Here is an 18,269-nt window from a genome sequence, read left to right on the forward strand (position 1 = left end):
ACTGGTTGAGAGAATGCCAAGCGTGTGCAAGCTGTCATCAAGGCAAAGGGTGGCTACTTTGAATAATCTAAAATATATTTTGATTTGTTTATTAACAAATTGTTTTATTTTTATTTCACCTTTATTTAACCAGGTAGGCCAGTTGAGAACAAGTTCTTATTTACAACTGCGACCTGGCCAAGATAAAGCAAAGCAGTGCGAAAAAACAACAACACAAAGTTACATATGGGATAAACAAACGTACAGTCAATAACACAATAGAAAATATGTATACAGTGTGTGCAAATGAAGTAAGGAGGTAAGGCAATAAATAGGCCATAGTGGCGAAGTAATTATAATTTAGCAAATAACACTGGAGTGACAGATGTGCAGATGAGGATGTGCAACTAGAAATACTGGTGTGCAAAAGAGCATGATTCCATATGTGTTATTTCATAGTTTTGATGTCTTCACTATTATTCTACATTGTAGAAAATAGTACAATTAAGAAAAACCCTTGAACGACTCGGTGACCAACATTTTGACTGGTACTGTAAGTGGGAATGTGGTGACATCTAGCGGCAAAAATTGGTGACGACAGGTTTGAACGAAAGAAACCAATGGGCTTGCTGTTTACTCAGAACTGTTTCTCTTGACCAATCAATGCTACCGATGTTGTTATAATACAAAAAAATGAGAAAAAGATGGCGTTCATTGTCTTATAAATCTGACTGAGTACCACGTTAGGCTAACGTTACATTTATACATTCTCGACGTTTCATGTGAGTATTAATTTAACTGGTAGTTTATCTATCTAACGTTACGTATATCATAGTATTCATATTGAATACGACAGGTCTCTCGTTTAACTTCACCCTGCCTGCACAGACAGACAGCTAGCTGTAGCTAGCTAGCCACTTTGCTGAGGAAGACAGATTGCTAGCTTGTCATGTTTTTGGTAGATAATTATATTTCTCAAATGTACATTATAATTAGTCAACAACTGTCTTGCAAACATAGTCTACACGGGGGAAAACAATACACGAGCTAGAAAGTCTCATCCGGTACGGTAGAGTGTGTATGTAGTAGTTATGCCCGGTTCATGGGCATAGCGACGCGTTACGTGCGCCTGAGTATTCTTTGACATATCCTTTCCAGATTTCTTCAATACTTTTGTTACTTCTCACCAAAGCAACGATGTTGGTTGAGCGCGGACAAATTATCTGTGTGGGCAGGGTGTAATTTCTCCAAAATATGAATAAATAACTTTAACACTTTAAAGGCAGACTGGTTCTGGCTCATGCATGCGTGTCGGATCTGCACTACAAGCATCATTGCGGTCCGACGCATATTACATGAACCAGAGGTACATGGATAGCATCTAAGTCGTGAGCCAGCAGTGTCGACTATGCACAACTTTGTTGCTAGTTTCACCAAGAAAAACGTACATCGTGGAGCTTATGACATTGACATATGCAAAAAAACGAACTCTTGAATTCCATGTAAGGCATGTGGTTGATAGATAATGTGTGTGCCACTTGTCAGTATGAAGGTGGTCAATTTGAAACAAGCCATCCTCCAGGCTTGGAAGGAGCGCTGGAGCGACTATCAATGGGCCATCAACATCAAAAAGAACTTCCCAAAGGGAGCCACATGGGACTACCTCAACTTGGCAGGTCAGCTGATTTATGTTGATCATCCATGTAAATGCATGGGAAGTGGAAAGTAAACAATGAATGTGTATGATTTCATTATTGTTGCATTTCCCTATGTTCCAGAGGCTCTCATGGAGCAGGCAATGATTGGCCCTTCTCCCAACCCGCTCATCTTGTCCTACCTCAAGTATGCCATCAGTTCCCAGGTAAGGTTCACATTTTGAAAAACATATTTTACCATATACAACCTCAAAATACACACATATTCCAGACGATATGTGTAAATTATAACTTTTTGATAAAAGCATGAAACTTGGTTCACCTGTACTGTTTGAGGCCCTTAACATTTTCAGATATGGAGCCATCGCAAAAACAACTCACAGCGGCCATTTTCCATTCCACCATAACAATAATGTATTTTGCGTCATATCTCTAGGGTATTACGCAAGGTTAAATTAAGATCCTCAGTTAAGTGGTTAACCGATTTGTGTACGTCGATGTCCTTGGGTAGGTGGAGGGAGTCTGGAAGGGCATCTAGGAATCTTTGGGTTGTCTGAGAATTTATAGCACGGCTTTTGATTATCCTTGGTTGGGGTCTGAGCAGATTATTTGTTGCGATTGCAAATGTAATAAAATGGTGGTCCGATAGTCCAGGATTATGAGGAAAAACTTTAAGATCCACAACATTTATTCCACGGGACAAAACTATGACCAGAGTGTGGCAGTGAGTAGGTCCGGAGACATGTTGGACAAAACCCACTGAGTCGATGATGGCTCTGAAAGACTTTTGGAGTGGGTCTGTGGACTTTTCCATGTGACTATTGAAGTCACCAAAAATGTGAATATCTGCCATGACTACAATGTCTGATTAGGTATTCAGGGAATTCAGTGAGGAACGTTGTACACGGCCCAGGAGGCCAGTAAACACTAGCTATAAAAAGTGATTGACTAGGCTGCATAGATTTCATGACTAGAAGCTCAAAAGACAGTCTTTTTTTTCTGTAAATTGCAATTTGCTCTCATAAGTGTTAGCAACACCTCCGCCTTTGCGGGATGCACGGGGGATATGGTCACTAGTGTAACCATGCGGAGAGGCCTCATTTTAACACCTTACATTCATCAGGCTTGGGCCATCTCTCAGCCAGGCCAGTCACTTCAAGATTATGATTAGTGATTAGTTCATTGTCTACGACTGCCTTGGAAGTGAAGGATCTAACATTAATTAACCCTATTTTGAGATGTGAGATCAATCTCTTTCAATAATGACAGGAAGGGAGGTCTTTATTCCAGTGATATTGTTAAGGCGATCACGTATGTTTTGCTCAACCTAGATCGAGGCACAAACATGGTCTCAATGGGGATAGCTGAGCTGACTACACTGACTGTGTGCTAGTGGCAGACAGAGTTCACTAAGCTGGCAGGCTATCTCATTGTAGCGCTAGAGGAGTTAGACGGGGCTCTATGTTCATAGATAAGATGAGAGCACCCCTCCAGCTAGGATGGAGTCCGTCACTCCTCAGCAGGACAGGTGTGGTCCTGTTTGTCGGTGAATCCCAGAAAGAGGGCCAATAATCTACAAATTCTTATCTTTTGGGAGGGGCAGAAAACATTACAGCCTCAAGTAGAGGTCGACCGATTATGATTTTTCAACACGATACCGATTATTGGAGGACCAAAAAAGCCGCTACCGATTAATCGGCCTATTTTATTTGTAATAATGACAATTACAACAATCCTGAATGAACACTTATTTTAACTTTAATATAATACATCAATAAAATCAATTTAGTGAAACATGTTCAATTTGGTTTAAATAATGCATAAACAAAGTGTTGGAGAAGAAAGTAAAAGTGCAATATGTGCCATGTAAGAAAGCTAACGTTTAAATTCCTTACTCAGAACATGAGAACATATGAAAGCTGGTGGTTCCTTTTAACATGAGTCTTCAATATTCCCAGGTAAGAAGTTTTAGGTTGTAGTTATTATAGGAATTATAGGACTATTTTTCTCTCTACGATTTGTATTTCATGTACCTTTGACTATTGGATGTGCTTATAGGCACTTTAGTATTGCCATTGTAACAGTATAGCTTCCATCCCTCTCCTCGCCGCTACCTGGGCTTGAACCAGGAACACATCGACAACAGCCACCCTTGAAGCAGCGTTACCCATGCAGAGCAAGGGGAACAACTACTCCAATTCTCAGAGCGAGTGACGTTTGAAACGCTATTAGCGCGCACCCTGCTAACTAGCTAGCCATTTCACATTGGTTACACCAGCCTAATCTCGGGAGTTGATAGGCTTGAAGTCATAAACAGCGCAATGCTTGAAGCATTGCAAAGAGCTGCTGGAAAAACGCACGAAAGTGCTGTTTGAATGAATGCTTACGAGCCTGCTGGTGCCTTCCATCGCTCAGTCAGACTGCTCTTTCAAATCATAGACTTAATTATAACATAATAACACACAAATACGAGCCTTAGGTCATTAATATGGTCGAATCCGGAAACTATCATCTCGAAAACAAAACGTTTATTCTTTCAGTGAAATACGGAACCGTTCCGTATTTTATCTAATGGGTGGCATCCATAAGTCTAAATATTCCTGTTACATTGCACAACCTTCAATGTTATGTCATAATTACGTAAAATTCTGGCAAATTATTTCGCAATGAGCCAGGTGGCCCAAACTGTTGCATATACCCTGACTCTGCGTGGAATGAACGCAAGAGAAGTGACAAAATTTCACCTAGTTAATATTGCCTGTTAACCTGGATTTCTTTTAGCTAAATATGCAGGTTTAAAAATATATACTTCTGTGTGTTGATTTTAAGAAAGGCGTTTATGTTTAGGTACACGTTGGAGCAACGACAGTCCTTTTTCGCGAATGCGCACCGCATCGATTATATGCAACGCAGGGCACGCTAGATAAACTAGTAATATCATCAACCATGTGTAGTTATAACTAGTGATTTATGATTGATAGATTTTTTTTTTTAAGATAAGTGTAATGCTAGCTTGCAACTTACCTTGGCTTCTTACTGCATTCGCGTAACAGGCAGGCTCCTCGTGGAGTGCAATGAGAGGCAGGTGGTTAGAGCGTTGGACTAGTTAACCGTAAGGTTGCAAGATTGAATCCCTGAGCTGACAAGGTAAAAATCTGTCGTTCTGCCCCTGAACAAGGCAGTTAACCCATCGTTCCTAGGCCGTCATTGAAAATAAGAATGTATTCTTAACTGACTTGCCTAGTTAAATAAAGGTGTAAAAAAAAAAAAAAAACGATTTCCGATTAATCGGTCGACCTCAAGTCTTGGGTATGATGCTACAAGCTTGGCACACCTGTATTTGGGGAGGTTCTCCCATTCTTCTCAGCAGATTGTCTCAAGTTCTGTCAGGTTGGATGGGGACCGTCGCTGCACAGCTATTTTCAGGTCTCTCCGAAGATTTTAGATCAGGTTCAAGTCCGGGCTTTGGCTGGGCCACTCAAGGAGATTCAGAGCCTTGTCCCAAAGCAACTCCTGCGTTGTCGTGGTTGTGTGCTTATGGTTGTTGTCCTTCTGGAAGGTTCTCCCATCTCCACAGAGGAGCTCTGTCAGTGACCATCGGGTTTTTGGTCACCTCCCTGACCAAGGTCCTTCTCCCTTGATTGCTCAGTTTGGCTGGGCGGCCAGCTCTAGGAAGAGTCTTGGTGGTTCCAAACTTCTTCCATTTAAAAATGGAGGCCACTGTGCTCTTGGTGTCCTTCAATCCTGCAGAAATGTTTTGGTACCCTTCCCCAGATCTGTGCCTCGACACAATCCTTTCTCGGAGCTCTGCGGACAATTCCTTCGACCTCATGGCTTGGTTTTTCCAATCAAGTTGTAGAAACATCTCAAGGATGATCATTGGAAACAGGATGCATCTGAGCTCAATTTCGAGTCTCATAGCAAATGGTCTGAATACTTATGTGGGTGTCACTGAGTAGGCTGATACACCATTTCATGGGGGCATAATCTATAGGTTAGGCCAGGGTTTCCCAAACCCGGTCCTGGGGCCCCCCCTGGGTGCAAATGTTTTAACCTAGCACTACACAGCTGAATCAAATAATCAATGCTTGATGATGAGTTGGTTATTTGAATCAGCTGTGTGTAGTACTAGGGCAAAAAAACTAAACGTACACCCAGGGTGAGCCCCAGGACCGAGTTTGGGAAACCCTGGGTTAGACTGTACAGTGCAATATGATTGTCCAATGCACACAATATACTGACTTTGAAGGTGATTTTCCACAGTCATTGTTCTGCAATAAGAGCTAAGACGCTAATATTTGTTTATACTCTTGAGAATTGTTTTCTGTGGATGTCACTGAGTACGCTGATACCCCATTTCATGAGTGCACAATCCGTAGCTAAGGCTTTATAGTGCGTAGAAGTATGCCCCCAATGCAATTATGCAGTTTAATACTTCCACAGTTGGATTTCAACAGTTTTTTGGTCCAACTAATGAATCATTGTATTTCATTTTAAATTATGTAACAACATTCCAATCTAGTCCAAATATGGCATGATTTCCCTGTGTATTTGTTTGCTTTGCTCTCAATGAGGGAGTTTTTTTAAAGGCAAACTGCAAATTCTACTTTTGTGGCTAATCGTTATTGTGGCTAGTGTTCAGCAGGAGGGACACAACTTTGGCAAACGTTTAGATGGATAGAAATGTATTATGTAGAACAAACATGCCTCTGATTAGAATCAATCATGTCAGTTCTATTAATAACATTTCTATTTGCACTGTACCAAAACAGTTTTGTACTAAACATGCCCACTGAGCTACATACGAACCCCGCTCTGCCCATCGCTTGTCTGTCTGGAAAGCTTCCTCAAATGAACACGTGTGGTGGGCAGGGTCGGACCAGGCTGACCCCACCCACAGCCCATACCGCCCGTTCCGTGGCGTGGGGTTTCTCTCTAGCGGTTAGAGCGTTTGGCCAGTAACTGAAAGGTTGCTAGTTCGAATCCCCGAGTCGACAAGGTGCAAAATCGGTCGATGTGCCCTTGAGCAAGGCAATTAACCTTAATTGCGCCAGAGTCACTATTAATAATTGCAGACCCTGGCCGTTACCCCACTCTCCGAGGGTGTCTCATGGGGAGTGAGATGCAAAACACACATTGTGAAATAGGACACATATTAGCATCTACCCAAATTAATATTATAAAATCTATGTCCAGATATTTTCATAGGCCTTCCTGTGTTCCTTGAATTTATACAGTATCCACTTTCACAACAGCGGCGGCAAGACGACAGCTGAAATAATATTATTTTGCGTACGTTGTCAGGAAGTGTTTTTATTGGAATTCTTCCCGTTGCTTACCATGGCTCTTTACCATTGTTATATAACAATCAGCACTGTTTCTGGTGTACATGGCACCGTTGGAATCATTGACCAACAAAACATAAGTACAGACCTCACCCTTTCTGTGTTATCATGTTTGTTTCGGGAGATATGACACAAAATAAATGTTTTCGTTATGGCGGAATGGAGAATGTTTCTGCGATGGCTCCATATCTGAAAATGTGCAGGGCCCCAAACAGTACAAGTGTACTAAGTTTCATGCTTTTATGAAAATGTGAACATCTCAAATTTGTTTCATATTGCTTGACTAATGTAAGATCTGTCTTTGGTTGTTGGATTATTGAAGAGTTATTCTGCATATTCTTCCCATGGTAGGAAAGACAGTGTAGGAGATTTGCTGGTGAAAAGTGACAAGGTGCTTGATTATTTATTAATAGAAATTAATTATTATTAATAGAAACCATTGTATTTCCTCAGATGGTCTCTTATTCAAGTGTACTCTTAGCCATCAGTAAGGTGAGTTGGGTTCCTCTTTCTGTCACCAATAACAACTGTCTGACCGCTACCAGACATGCATGCTTTCATCGGATGACAACTTGTCTGACATGCTCCTTTTTGTTCCCGAAGTTTGAGGACTTCTCCAGAGAGCTCTGCGTCAAGTCCCTGTTGGAGATAATGGACATGTTCTGCCACCGTCTCAGGTACTACACACTTGCTTTATCCCGTCCCACTCCCGTCCTGTTATATTCTTCCTTCCTTTAAATTTGACAATGGTGTTAGCCCTAGAAAATGTTTCATCCTGGCTCTGCCGAGAAAGAGATGCAACTTTCTTTTTTTGTTATTAAATATGGTTGAAGCACTAATAGTTATGAGTCTGCCGGTTGAATGATTATCTCAGAGCGTCAGAGTGAGTGCATTTCTGACATCAAGTCATCTTTCACTTTGAAAAATAATACCCCAGAATAATCCCTAACATCAATTCTACCCAGCTGCCACGGGAAGGCGGAGGAGTGCATCGGGCTGTGCCGGGCCCTGCTGGGTGTGGTAGTGTGGCTCCTGACGGGCTGCGCCTGCTACTGCGAGAGGCTCAGGGAGCTGGGGCCGTCGGCCAGCACCGAAGCCAACCTGAGGGCCTGCCTGGAGAGGCTGAGGGATTTGGTGAACAGCCAGAAGAACAGGGCCCTAGTCCACATCGCTCGCCTGGAGGACCAAGGTCAGTGAGGGGATACAGAATCTTCTAAGTGGTTTTCTTATAACTAAACTCAGCAAAAAAATGAATGTCCTTTTTTCAGGACCCTTTCTTTCAAAGATAATTAATAAAAATCCAAGTATCTTCACAGATCTTCATTGTAAAAGGTTTAAACACTGTTTCCCATGCTTGTTCAATGAACCATGAACAATTAATGAACATGCACCTGTGGAATGGTTAAGACACTAACAGCTTACAGACGGTAGGCAATTAAGGTCACAGTTATGAAAACGTAGGACACTAAAGAGGCCTTTCTATTGACTCTGAAAAATACCAAAAGAAAGATGCCCAGGGTCCCTGCTCATCTGCATGAACGTGCCTTAGGCATGCTGCAAGGAGGCATGAGGACAGCAGATGTGGCCAGGGCAATAAATTGCAATGTCTGTACTGTGAGACATTGCAATGTCTGTACTAAGACAGCGCTACAGGGAGACAGGATGGACAGCTGATCGTCCTCGCAGTAGCAGACCACGTGTAACAACACCTTCACAGGATCGGTACATCCGAACATCACACCTGCGGGACAGGTACAGGATGGCAACAACAACTGCCTGAGTTACACCAGGAACGCACAATCCCTCCATCAGTGCTCAGACTGTCCTCAATAGGCTGAGAGAGGCTGGACTGAGGGCTTTTAGGCCTGTTGTAAGGCAGGTCCTCACCAGACATCACCGGCAACAACGTCGCCTTTGGGCACAAACCCACCATCGCTGGACCAGACAGGACTGGCAAAAAGTGCTCTTCACTGACGAGTCGCGGTTTTGTCTCACCAGGGGTGATGGTCGGATTCACGTTTATTGTTGAAGGAATGAGCATTACACTAAGGCCTGTACTCTGGAGCGGGATTGATTTGGAGGTGGAGGGTCCGTCATGGTCTGGGGCGGTGTGTCACAGCATCATCGGACTGAGCTTGTTGTCATTGCACACAATCTCAATGCTGTGCGTTACAGGGAAGACGTCCTCCTCCATCATGTGGTACCCTTCCTGCAGGCTCATCCTGACATGACCCTTCAGCATGACAATGCCACCAGCCATACTGCTCGTTCTGTGCGTGATTTCCTGCAAGACAGGAATGTCAGTGTTCTGGTGCAGTCTATGAGGAGGAGATGCACTGCAATACTTAATGCAGCTGGTGGCCACACCAGATACTGACTGTTACTTTTGATTTTGACCCCCCTTTGTTCAGGGACACATTATTCAATTTCTGTTAGTCACATGTTTGTAACTTGTTCAGTTTGTCTGAATCTTGTTACCTATATTTACACATGTTAAGTCTGAAAATAAACGCAGTTGACAGTGAGAGGACTTTTCTTTTTTTGCTGAGTTTACATGTAGTTAGCTGCATATTATTTGGATAAAACTGAAATAACAATATATTAATATTGTTGTAGCATTTGATTTTGAATGTATTTCATTGGTATGTTTGACTCCACATCATATGATATGTTTCCAAAGCTTCCTGGACCAATGTGGAGCAAGCTTTGCTCAAAGTGACAGAGGGGCTCAACAGTCTGACCAATCAGACACTGAGAGGCAAGCTGGAGGAGTGCATTTCATTGGTGAAGAGGTGAGAATGTAGCACTTACGGGGTACAAGCCAATGGCCTTTGTAAACAATAATTGAAGCCACGATGGCTGTTTTTTATAATCATCTGACCAATCTTCCCCCTCAGTATTCCTACGATTCTGTCTGAACAGTCAGACCCTCCGCAACACTCGTTGTTCCCGTCGGTCCACGCCTTCATCATGCTGGAAGGAACCATGAACCTGACAGGGGAGACTCAGCCACTGGTGGAGCAGCTCATGATGATCAAGAGGATGCAGGTGAGCCTTAATTGGTCGAGAGTTAACGTATGCAAAGCGTATGCAACTTTCACTTTGAGTTTCACTTTTAGTTGAGGGAAATTGTAAATCGGTTTACTTCCCGAATTGAAATGGAATATTGACCCCCAAGCCTGGCTCATTCCCCTGTGCAGCGTATCCCCGCGCCACTCTTTGTGTTGGAGATCTGGAAGGCGTGTTTCACTGGCCTCATCGAGTCACCAGAGGGCACCGAGGAGCTCAAGTGGACCGCCTTCACCTTCCTTAAGGTGCTTCTCACAATGAATGCCGGATAGTTACAGTATATAAATGTTTTATGGTCCTTGGAGCAATCATTTGAACGTTTTTTCTTTTCATGGGCTCCATCTTACTGACGATCCTCATCTCTAGATCCCCCAGGTTCTCCTCAGGCTAAAGAAGTATCCCCAGGGTGAGAAGGTACAGGTATAGTACTGAGTTATTCTCTTTACATCCGTAACAATCAATTGTTATAAGATCAGTTTCAAGTTTATTTACCAGTAATATACATTTGGAAATATGAAAGGGATAATCAACGAGGGGCTATGCGTTCTGTGGAAAATAATAGACGACAACTAACCATGCACGGAGTTGCGTTGTTTTTCTGAGAACGCATAGAGCCCCGAGTTGATTATCCCTTTTATTCCAAGGCTATAATTGAACACATTTGCTGGTAGAAATGTGTTCCAAAGCTCACTGAAGTAGCTAGCAAGTTTATGGAATAGCTGCAGTAGTTGCCTTGGTAACCGAACAGACTTGCTAGCTTGGTTAACCAAGCCATCCGTCCTAGCTTGCTATTATGAAAATCGAGCAATGCCAGTAATTAAGCAATGCCAGTAATGTTTTCAGTTAGACTTTTTTTGCTTTCAAAAGCAGCTCAAACATCGAACATGTAAGAATTAACTTCGTAGCCATTGAATTATGCTGTGTATTGTAGGGAAATAATGTACACTCTAGAACAGGGGAGGTACTGCGGGGAGTCTGCAGCCAGATAAATAAATAAATGAAACCACAAACGTTATTGAATACAGGGCTGACATCTTTTGAAGATACCTTGGAGTGAGATCTCTCCTGAATGTGGGAGTATGGCCGTCCCATCCCAGGAAAAATACAGTTTTAAAGCTAATTTCCTGCAATTCATATTTTCACATGGCCCATGACCAGGGTGGAATCAAATGTTTTAAAAATCACAGGTCAATTGTATTTAGGTTTCTTTTAAAGTTGAAAATACACTCAAAACACACCGACTTGGTTTGAAATTACTTTGAAATTATTTGGGCATGAAATTTAGAGTATGCTCTCTGGGGAACATTGAATTATGTTGGTTTTTGGTTAGAAAATGCTAATATTAATGGTTTGGTTGAAGTGGCTAACCATAGGATGGATTGCGGTCTCTCCTTGTCCATAAGAAAAGCATGGAAATATGGTGAACTATCCCTTTTTAAAATAGTACCGTAGGAAAAAAGAATCCTGCCGAGAGGTAGCTCTCCGAGGGGGTTGGCCGTCCCTGATCTATGTTTCCCAAATACTGGGGCTTTGAATATGTTCATCTGACAAATTATCCCACATTCAAGAAAAATCTAATGAATATCAATCTTCAGGTGGTTGAGGCTGATTTGCAAAACCTTGCCATCTTGCCTACATCAGCAAGCTCTTATAATTTATGCCTACCATTTCTGCCCAGCAGCTTGTGCACAGTACAACAATGACAAAATAGGATAAGGGGCATTTCAATATAGCCTATTCTCATATTCTTACCGTCTATATTCATCACTGTCCAGCACTCCCCCAAAAATATTTCTATATTTTCAAGGACACAAGTTGGCATTAGATTTCAAATAACCTAATTGCACCAGCAAAATTGGTTAGAAGTGAATAAATTCAAGTATGGGGATTAACAGTAGTGTTCTTGCTGAGATGAGGACACTAATTAGTCTGTTAGCCCATTGAAACGGATAATATAATCTCCTGAAGACCAGATGACACAGCCTGCCCCTACACCCAACCCAAAATTGTATTTCAATGTATTGTTGTCCCCACTAGAATCAGTTACACATTTGGGTTCACAATCTGTTAGAGCAAAATAATGTTCATCATACAGTTATACAAGTTGGGTCACTACCAGAATTCCTGCTCAATGCTGCCTTTTCCTTGTTACAGCCTAATGGACCTAGTGCTGAATTGCAAATGAGCACAGGGGGTGAATAATGTAGCCTTGCTTCTCTTAACTTCTTATGGCTGCATCCCGCTACCGGGATTGATATGACAGCAGCCAGAGAAAGTGCAGGGCGCCAAATTCAAACAACAGAAATCTCATATTAAAATTCCTCAAACATCCGTCTTATATCATTTTAAAGGTATTCTTTTTGTTACTCCCACCAAAGTGTCAGATTTCAAATATGCTTTTCAGCGAAAGCACTACAAACGATTATGTTAGGTCACCATCAAACCACAATAAGCACAGCCATTTTTCCAGCGAAAGATAGCAGTCAGAAATAGAGATAAAATTAATCACTAACCTTTTATCTTCATCAGATGACACTCATATGACTTCATGTTACACAATACATGCATGTTTTGTTTGATAAAGTTCATATTTATAACAACATCTGAGTTTACATTGGCGCGTTACATTCACTAGTTCCAAAAACATCAACTGATTTTGCATAGCCACATCGTTTCAACAGAAATACTCATCATAAATGTAGATGATAATACAAGTTATACACATGGAATTATAGATATACCTCTCCTTAATGCAACCGCTGTATCAGATTTCAAAAAAACTTTATGGAAAAAGCAAATCATGCAATAATCTGAGACGGAGCTCAGAACAATAGCCAAATTAGCCGCCATGTTGGGGTCAACAGAAACCAGAAAATACATGATAAATGTTTCCTTACCTTTGAACTTCATCAGAATGCAGTCCTAGGAATCCCAGGTCCACAATAAATGCTTGATTTGTTCGATAATGTCCGTTATTTATGTCCAATTAGCTACTTTGGTTAGCGCCTTTGGTAAACAATTCCAAAGTCACAAAGTGCCTCCACTATAACGTGATGAAATGTCCAAAAGTTCCGTAACAGTCAGTAGAAACATGTCAAACGACGTACTGAATCAATCTTTAGAATGTTGTTAACATGCATCTTGAATAACGTTCCAACCGGAGAATTAGATTGACTTCAGAAGAGCGGTGGAACGGACGTCCTCATGTGAAGGCGCATGGTGAATGCGTGATCAGCTCGTGGCAGTGATTACTCATTCCTGTCTCCTTCGGCCCCCCTTCACATTAGTCATCAGACAAAGTTCTGTTGACTGTTGACATCTAGTGGAAGCCGTAGGAAGTGAAAACTCATCCATATCTCGCTGTAATTTCATTGAGAGCTTGGTTGAAAATCTGCCACCTCAGAAAAAATTCAAACAGGAAGTGGAACTTCTCAGGTTTTTGCCTGCCATATGAGTTCTGTTATACTCACAGACATAATTCAAACAGTTTTAGAAACTTCAGTGTTTTCTATCCAATATGAATAATAATATGCATATATTAGCAACTGGGACTGAGGAGCAGGCCGTTTTATATGGGCACCTCTGTGCATCTTTCATCCAAGCTACTCAATACTGCCCCTGCAGCCATAAGAAATTAAGATAATTTAGGTCATAAACTTTGATCAGTGGCGAACGAACGTGCCTGTCCAGTCTGCCGTGGCTGCTCTCATTTTTAAAAAAGCTTGTGATTTCGAAAAAAATGTGGAGGTTCAGTTGAAAAGTTAACGCACTGAATATACACTGTATGTTAATCCGAAAATAAAAGCAGTTGGCCTACTTTTTCCAATGTGTTAGAAATAAGTGTGTGAAGAGGGCCCAATGTGTGGAAGTTGGCATCACTGTTGAATATTACTAACTGCAGATTAAACAACCTTTGGCAAAGGGATCCGTGGGATAAGTTTTTAAAGTGTGTAATACAATACAACGCTGTCATTAATCTACAATTTATGTTCTTAGTCCTGGTAAACATGGGCCTGGGAAGCTCGGTGATATTGGTATTCACAGTATTTCACTAATTATCCATTTGTCAATTCAATACTTGTATCCCCTATTTTTTTTAGTTTTTTCTACATAAATGCACTGTAATTTAAGCTTTAAAACTGCAACGTTTTCTCTCTGCCTAATGGCAGAATGTGAAGAATTGCAGCACATTAGCTCAAACTGCAACATTTTCTCTTTGTTGCCAAGAGATGGGCCTTTAAAATGTTACTTCCCAGCGCCGAAACTTGGTTTTTCCGGCAATGCACTGCCAAAGTCATAGTAAAACTCATGTTTTGATCTCACTCAAGTCTTGTTCTGATTATGAAGGGGTTGCTGATGAATTTGCTAGAATGCCCTTTAAGCCAATCAGAAACGAGTATTCAACAATACCATGGTATAATACTCAATATTAATCACCCCTGAATGATATGAATGTAGGATAGTGAAGAGTGCTGGTCTAGTCTCTGTCTTGACATGCATTATGGTCAATCTGCAGCAGGACTTCATGGATGATGTGAACATTGCCTTTGAGTACCTGCTGAAGCTCACACCACTGCTGGACAAGGCGGACCAGAGATGCAAGTGAGTGATAATGGAAAATGCTTCCTGTTTCAGTTATGTTATAAGCATGTTTATAACACGCTGACAGGTTATACAGTGTCTGACAAGCTTTTTACTCCATGTCTGTTTTTTTCCCAGCTGCGACTGTCTAAGTATGCTACTGCAGGAGTGCAATAAGCTGTCTCTCCTGTCGGACTCCAACACGACCAACCTCACTTCTAAACGGTACGGGTAGCCATCCTGCCTCTTCATATGTGTAACATCACTGAAAGAGAATGATACAGTATAAATACATCAAGTTTGCCACTAATATCTTTCATTCTGTCTCCTCTCACTCTTTCCTATCACTACATTGCTCTTTCTCTCTTTGCTTGTATGTCAGTGTCTTGCTCTCCTTCTTTCACTCTCCTCTCTCTCCCTTTTCTTTCTCTATCTCTTCTTGTGTGTAACTTTTTCTTGAGGGCTGAGGACAGGGAGTATGCTCCACGGCTGAAGACTGCAGAAAACGCCAACATCCAGCCCAACCCAGGCCTCATCCTGCGAGCCGAGCCCACTGTCACCAACATCCTCAAGGTCCTCGTTCTCCCCATGCCAACCCTACCTAGCTTTACAGTCGGGGGGGGGAGGTTCTATTCCAACTTGTCTAATAGAAATTCCATTTCAAAATGTTTAGCTACAATGTGCCCTAATGAACACGATGCTGACTTTTATCCTTGACTATATCCCTGAGTAAGTACTGATGTAAAGACAGTTAGTTCACCTCATCATAAAGCTATCGCAGAGCTCCAACTTTTGCTAAACAACTTCCAAGTCACCCATATCACACTCTCATTACTGTGTTCTATGTCTGTCTTCTCCTTTTGTGTTAGACGGTGGACGCAGACCACTCCAAGTCTCCAGAGGGCCTTCTGGGGGTGCTGGGACACATGCTCTCTGGGAAGAGCCTGGACCTCCTCCTGGCTGCAGCCGCAGCCACGGGAAAACTCAAGTCCTTCGCCCGGAAGTTCATCAAGTGAGACGCGCATCAAGCCACTTTAGCTACAGTGTGCCCAAGAGTCCATCAGGACTGTTCAATACAATTTATTGACAGACTCCAACCATATTACTGTGGAGTTTTTTCTAAAGGTCAAAATGGGAAAAAATATACATGATGTAAGGTCTGTGTTTAAAGGCGATTTATTTATTGATGCTCTGTCTTTGCTTCTCAGGCTGAATGAGTTTCCGAAGCACATCAGTGGAGAAGGATGTGAGTATGGGACTTTTTGAAGAACATTTAACATTACGAGTGTGGGACTTTTTGAAACGGATTTGATTTTGACATCGAGTCTTGTTTTTTCTACCTCGTTGCAGCCAAGTCGGCCTCAGTGCGAGCCCTGCTGTTCGACATATCCTTCCTCATGCTGTGTCACGTGGTGCAGACCTACGGATCAGAGGTTGGTCTCACACCTAGTACTAACGCTATCTATGTAAGTGATCTAGGTCCGTATTCAGAAGGTGTCTCAGAGCAGGAGAGCTGAACTAGGGTCAGCACCCCCCCCCCCCCCCCCCCCCTTCACTTCTCCTGTAGATTTTTCATCATTGTCCTGCTCTTTCAGCACAGCTCCACTAGGTGGCCAAAACACGCAATAGCTTTCTGCTTGTGCTATCGAATGGCACAGCTGTGATGTCTTTGCCACATTTCTATGATGGGTAATATGACTCATGTTACATACGTTTCATGGTCAGAACCTGTCCCTCATAGATTTATATCATATTTAAATAAAACAAAAAATGATTTAAGAAATATCCCCCGCTCCATATTATATCATACGACTCTGTGACCCCTCCAGGTGATCCTGTCGGATCCCAGCCCCTCGGGGGAGACCCCGTTCTTTGAGACGTGGCTGCAGACCTGCATGCCAGAAGAGGGCAAGACCCTGAACCCAGACCACCCCTGCTTCAGGCCCGAGTCTGGCAAGGTAGAGAGCCTAGTGGCTCTCCTCAACAACTCCTCTGAGATGAAGCTAGTGTGAGTGATGGCGTACTTACTATCTTTTCACTCTAGGGTCAGAATCAGACTGGAACTCGGTGTTTCTCTGCTGCTGGGTTAAAAAAGAACAGAGGAAGACGTCCAGGCTATGGTTGAAATGTTGTCCGCCATGTTCAAATTTCTTTTTTTGAGGAGCCAGTGGGGGGGGGGGGGGGGAACATTATTTAAACTGGAGTCCTTTGTGTACCATCTCTTATCCTTCCTTAAATTTATTTATTGGCATTGTTTTCTTGAAGCTGTACGATTTATATACCACTGTGTGTCAGTCAGATGAAGTGGCACGAGATTTGTCTCAGCACGCCGGCGGCCATCTTGGAGGTGTTGAATGCCTGGGAGAATGGCGTGCTGTCTGTGGAGGCTGTACAGGTGTGTCCCGTATTATGTGTCGTCTATTTTGTCCTACTTTGAGCTCAATACTACGTAGACAGTGAACCGTTGAATCACAGAAGTGAACTTGCTCTTGACATAGTGGAAAATGATTGGTCATAGCGTGTAGGTCTAAATGGCTCTGCTGACATAATGGTTAGAGCTTGCATGTATTTAATTTTTGGTCTCTTCCTCGTTTAAACCATTCATAAAGTTAATTAATTTGTCGTACAAGTGGCCCGGAAGCATGCGCAGAGTTCACACACACTCACTCATCTTCCCCTCTTCTCCTTTTTCTTTCTCCTCTTCTCTCTCTCGCTCACCCCCCTCCCCTCCCGAGTGTAGAAGATAACAGACAACATCAAGGGCAAGGTATGCAGCATGGCTATCTGTGCTGTGGCCTGGCTGGTAGCCCATGTGAGGATGCTGGGGCTGGATGAGAGGGAGAAGCCCCAGACCATGATCCGCCAGCTCATGACCCCGCTGTATGGGGAGAACACGCTGCAGTTCTACAATGAACGGTACACACACTAGACTTGGGTGTGAAATACAGAAAGGATTCAGACACATTGACTTTTTCCACATTTTGTTACGTTTTACAGCCTTATTCTAAAATAGATTAAATAAATACAAATCCTCAGCAATCTACACACTAACCCATAATGATAAAGTAAACTTTGCACACAAAAAAGCATATTTGCGTAAGTATTCAGACTCCTTGCTATGAGAGTCGAAATTGAGCTCGGGTGCATCCTGTTTCCATTGATCATCCTTTCTACAACTTGATTGGAGTCCACCTGTGGTAAATTCAATTGATTGGACATGATTTGGAAAGGCACACACCTGTCTATATAAGGTCCCACAGTTGACAGTGCATGTCAGAGCAGAAACCAAGCCTTGAGGTCGAAGGAATTGTCCGTAGAGCTCTGAGACAGGATTGTGTCGAGGCACAGATCTGGGGAAGGGTACCAACACATTTCTGTAGCATTGAAGGTCCCCAAGAACACAGTGGCCTCCATCACCACCAAGACTCTTTCTAGAGCTGGCCTCACGGCCAAATTGAGCAGTCGGGGTAGAAGGGCCTTGGTCAGGGAGGTGTCCAAGAACCCGATGGTCACTCTGACAGAGTTCTAGAGTTCCTCTGTGGAGATGGGAGAACCTTCCAGAAGGACAACCATCTCTGCAGCACTCCACCAATCAGGCCTTCATGGTAGTGTAGCCAGACGGAAGCCAATCCTCATTAAA

The 18,269-nt window shown here is 42.6% G+C and overlaps 1 protein-coding gene across 2 annotated transcripts in view; it reads left to right on the plus strand.

Annotated features, from left to right (window-relative positions):
- The first annotated feature begins 672 nt into the window (after positions 1-672).
- Positions 673-18,269, plus strand: part of LOC120060896 (mediator of RNA polymerase II transcription subunit 24) — a 30,446-nt gene continuing 12,849 nt past the window's right edge. The window contains exons 1-19 of one of the 2 annotated variants that reach the window (XM_039010318.1): positions 673-761; positions 1,525-1,655; positions 1,758-1,840; positions 7,433-7,471; positions 7,583-7,656; positions 7,945-8,168; positions 9,660-9,771; positions 9,877-10,027; positions 10,180-10,293; positions 10,415-10,468; positions 14,565-14,650; positions 14,768-14,854; positions 15,103-15,202; positions 15,499-15,641; positions 15,838-15,875; positions 15,980-16,062; positions 16,459-16,637; positions 16,925-17,024; positions 17,370-17,545. In XM_039010318.1, the coding sequence (XP_038866246.1) occupies positions 1,526-1,655; positions 1,758-1,840; positions 7,433-7,471; positions 7,583-7,656; positions 7,945-8,168; positions 9,660-9,771; positions 9,877-10,027; positions 10,180-10,293; positions 10,415-10,468; positions 14,565-14,650; positions 14,768-14,854; positions 15,103-15,202; positions 15,499-15,641; positions 15,838-15,875; positions 15,980-16,062; positions 16,459-16,637; positions 16,925-17,024; positions 17,370-17,545 (1,973 nt within the window). In that variant the 5' untranslated portion in view covers positions 673-761; position 1,525. The remainder of the gene's footprint in view (positions 762-1,524; positions 1,656-1,757; positions 1,841-7,432; positions 7,472-7,582; positions 7,657-7,944; positions 8,169-9,659; positions 9,772-9,876; positions 10,028-10,179; positions 10,294-10,414; positions 10,469-14,564; positions 14,651-14,767; positions 14,855-15,102; positions 15,203-15,498; positions 15,642-15,837; positions 15,876-15,979; positions 16,063-16,458; positions 16,638-16,924; positions 17,025-17,369; positions 17,546-18,269) is intronic. The other variant, XM_039010319.1, reaches the window with a different exon arrangement.

Source organism: Salvelinus namaycush, chromosome 16 (assembly GCF_016432855.1).
Source record: "Salvelinus namaycush isolate Seneca chromosome 16, SaNama_1.0, whole genome shotgun sequence".
NCBI lineage: Eukaryota > Metazoa > Chordata > Actinopteri > Salmoniformes > Salmonidae > Salvelinus > Salvelinus namaycush.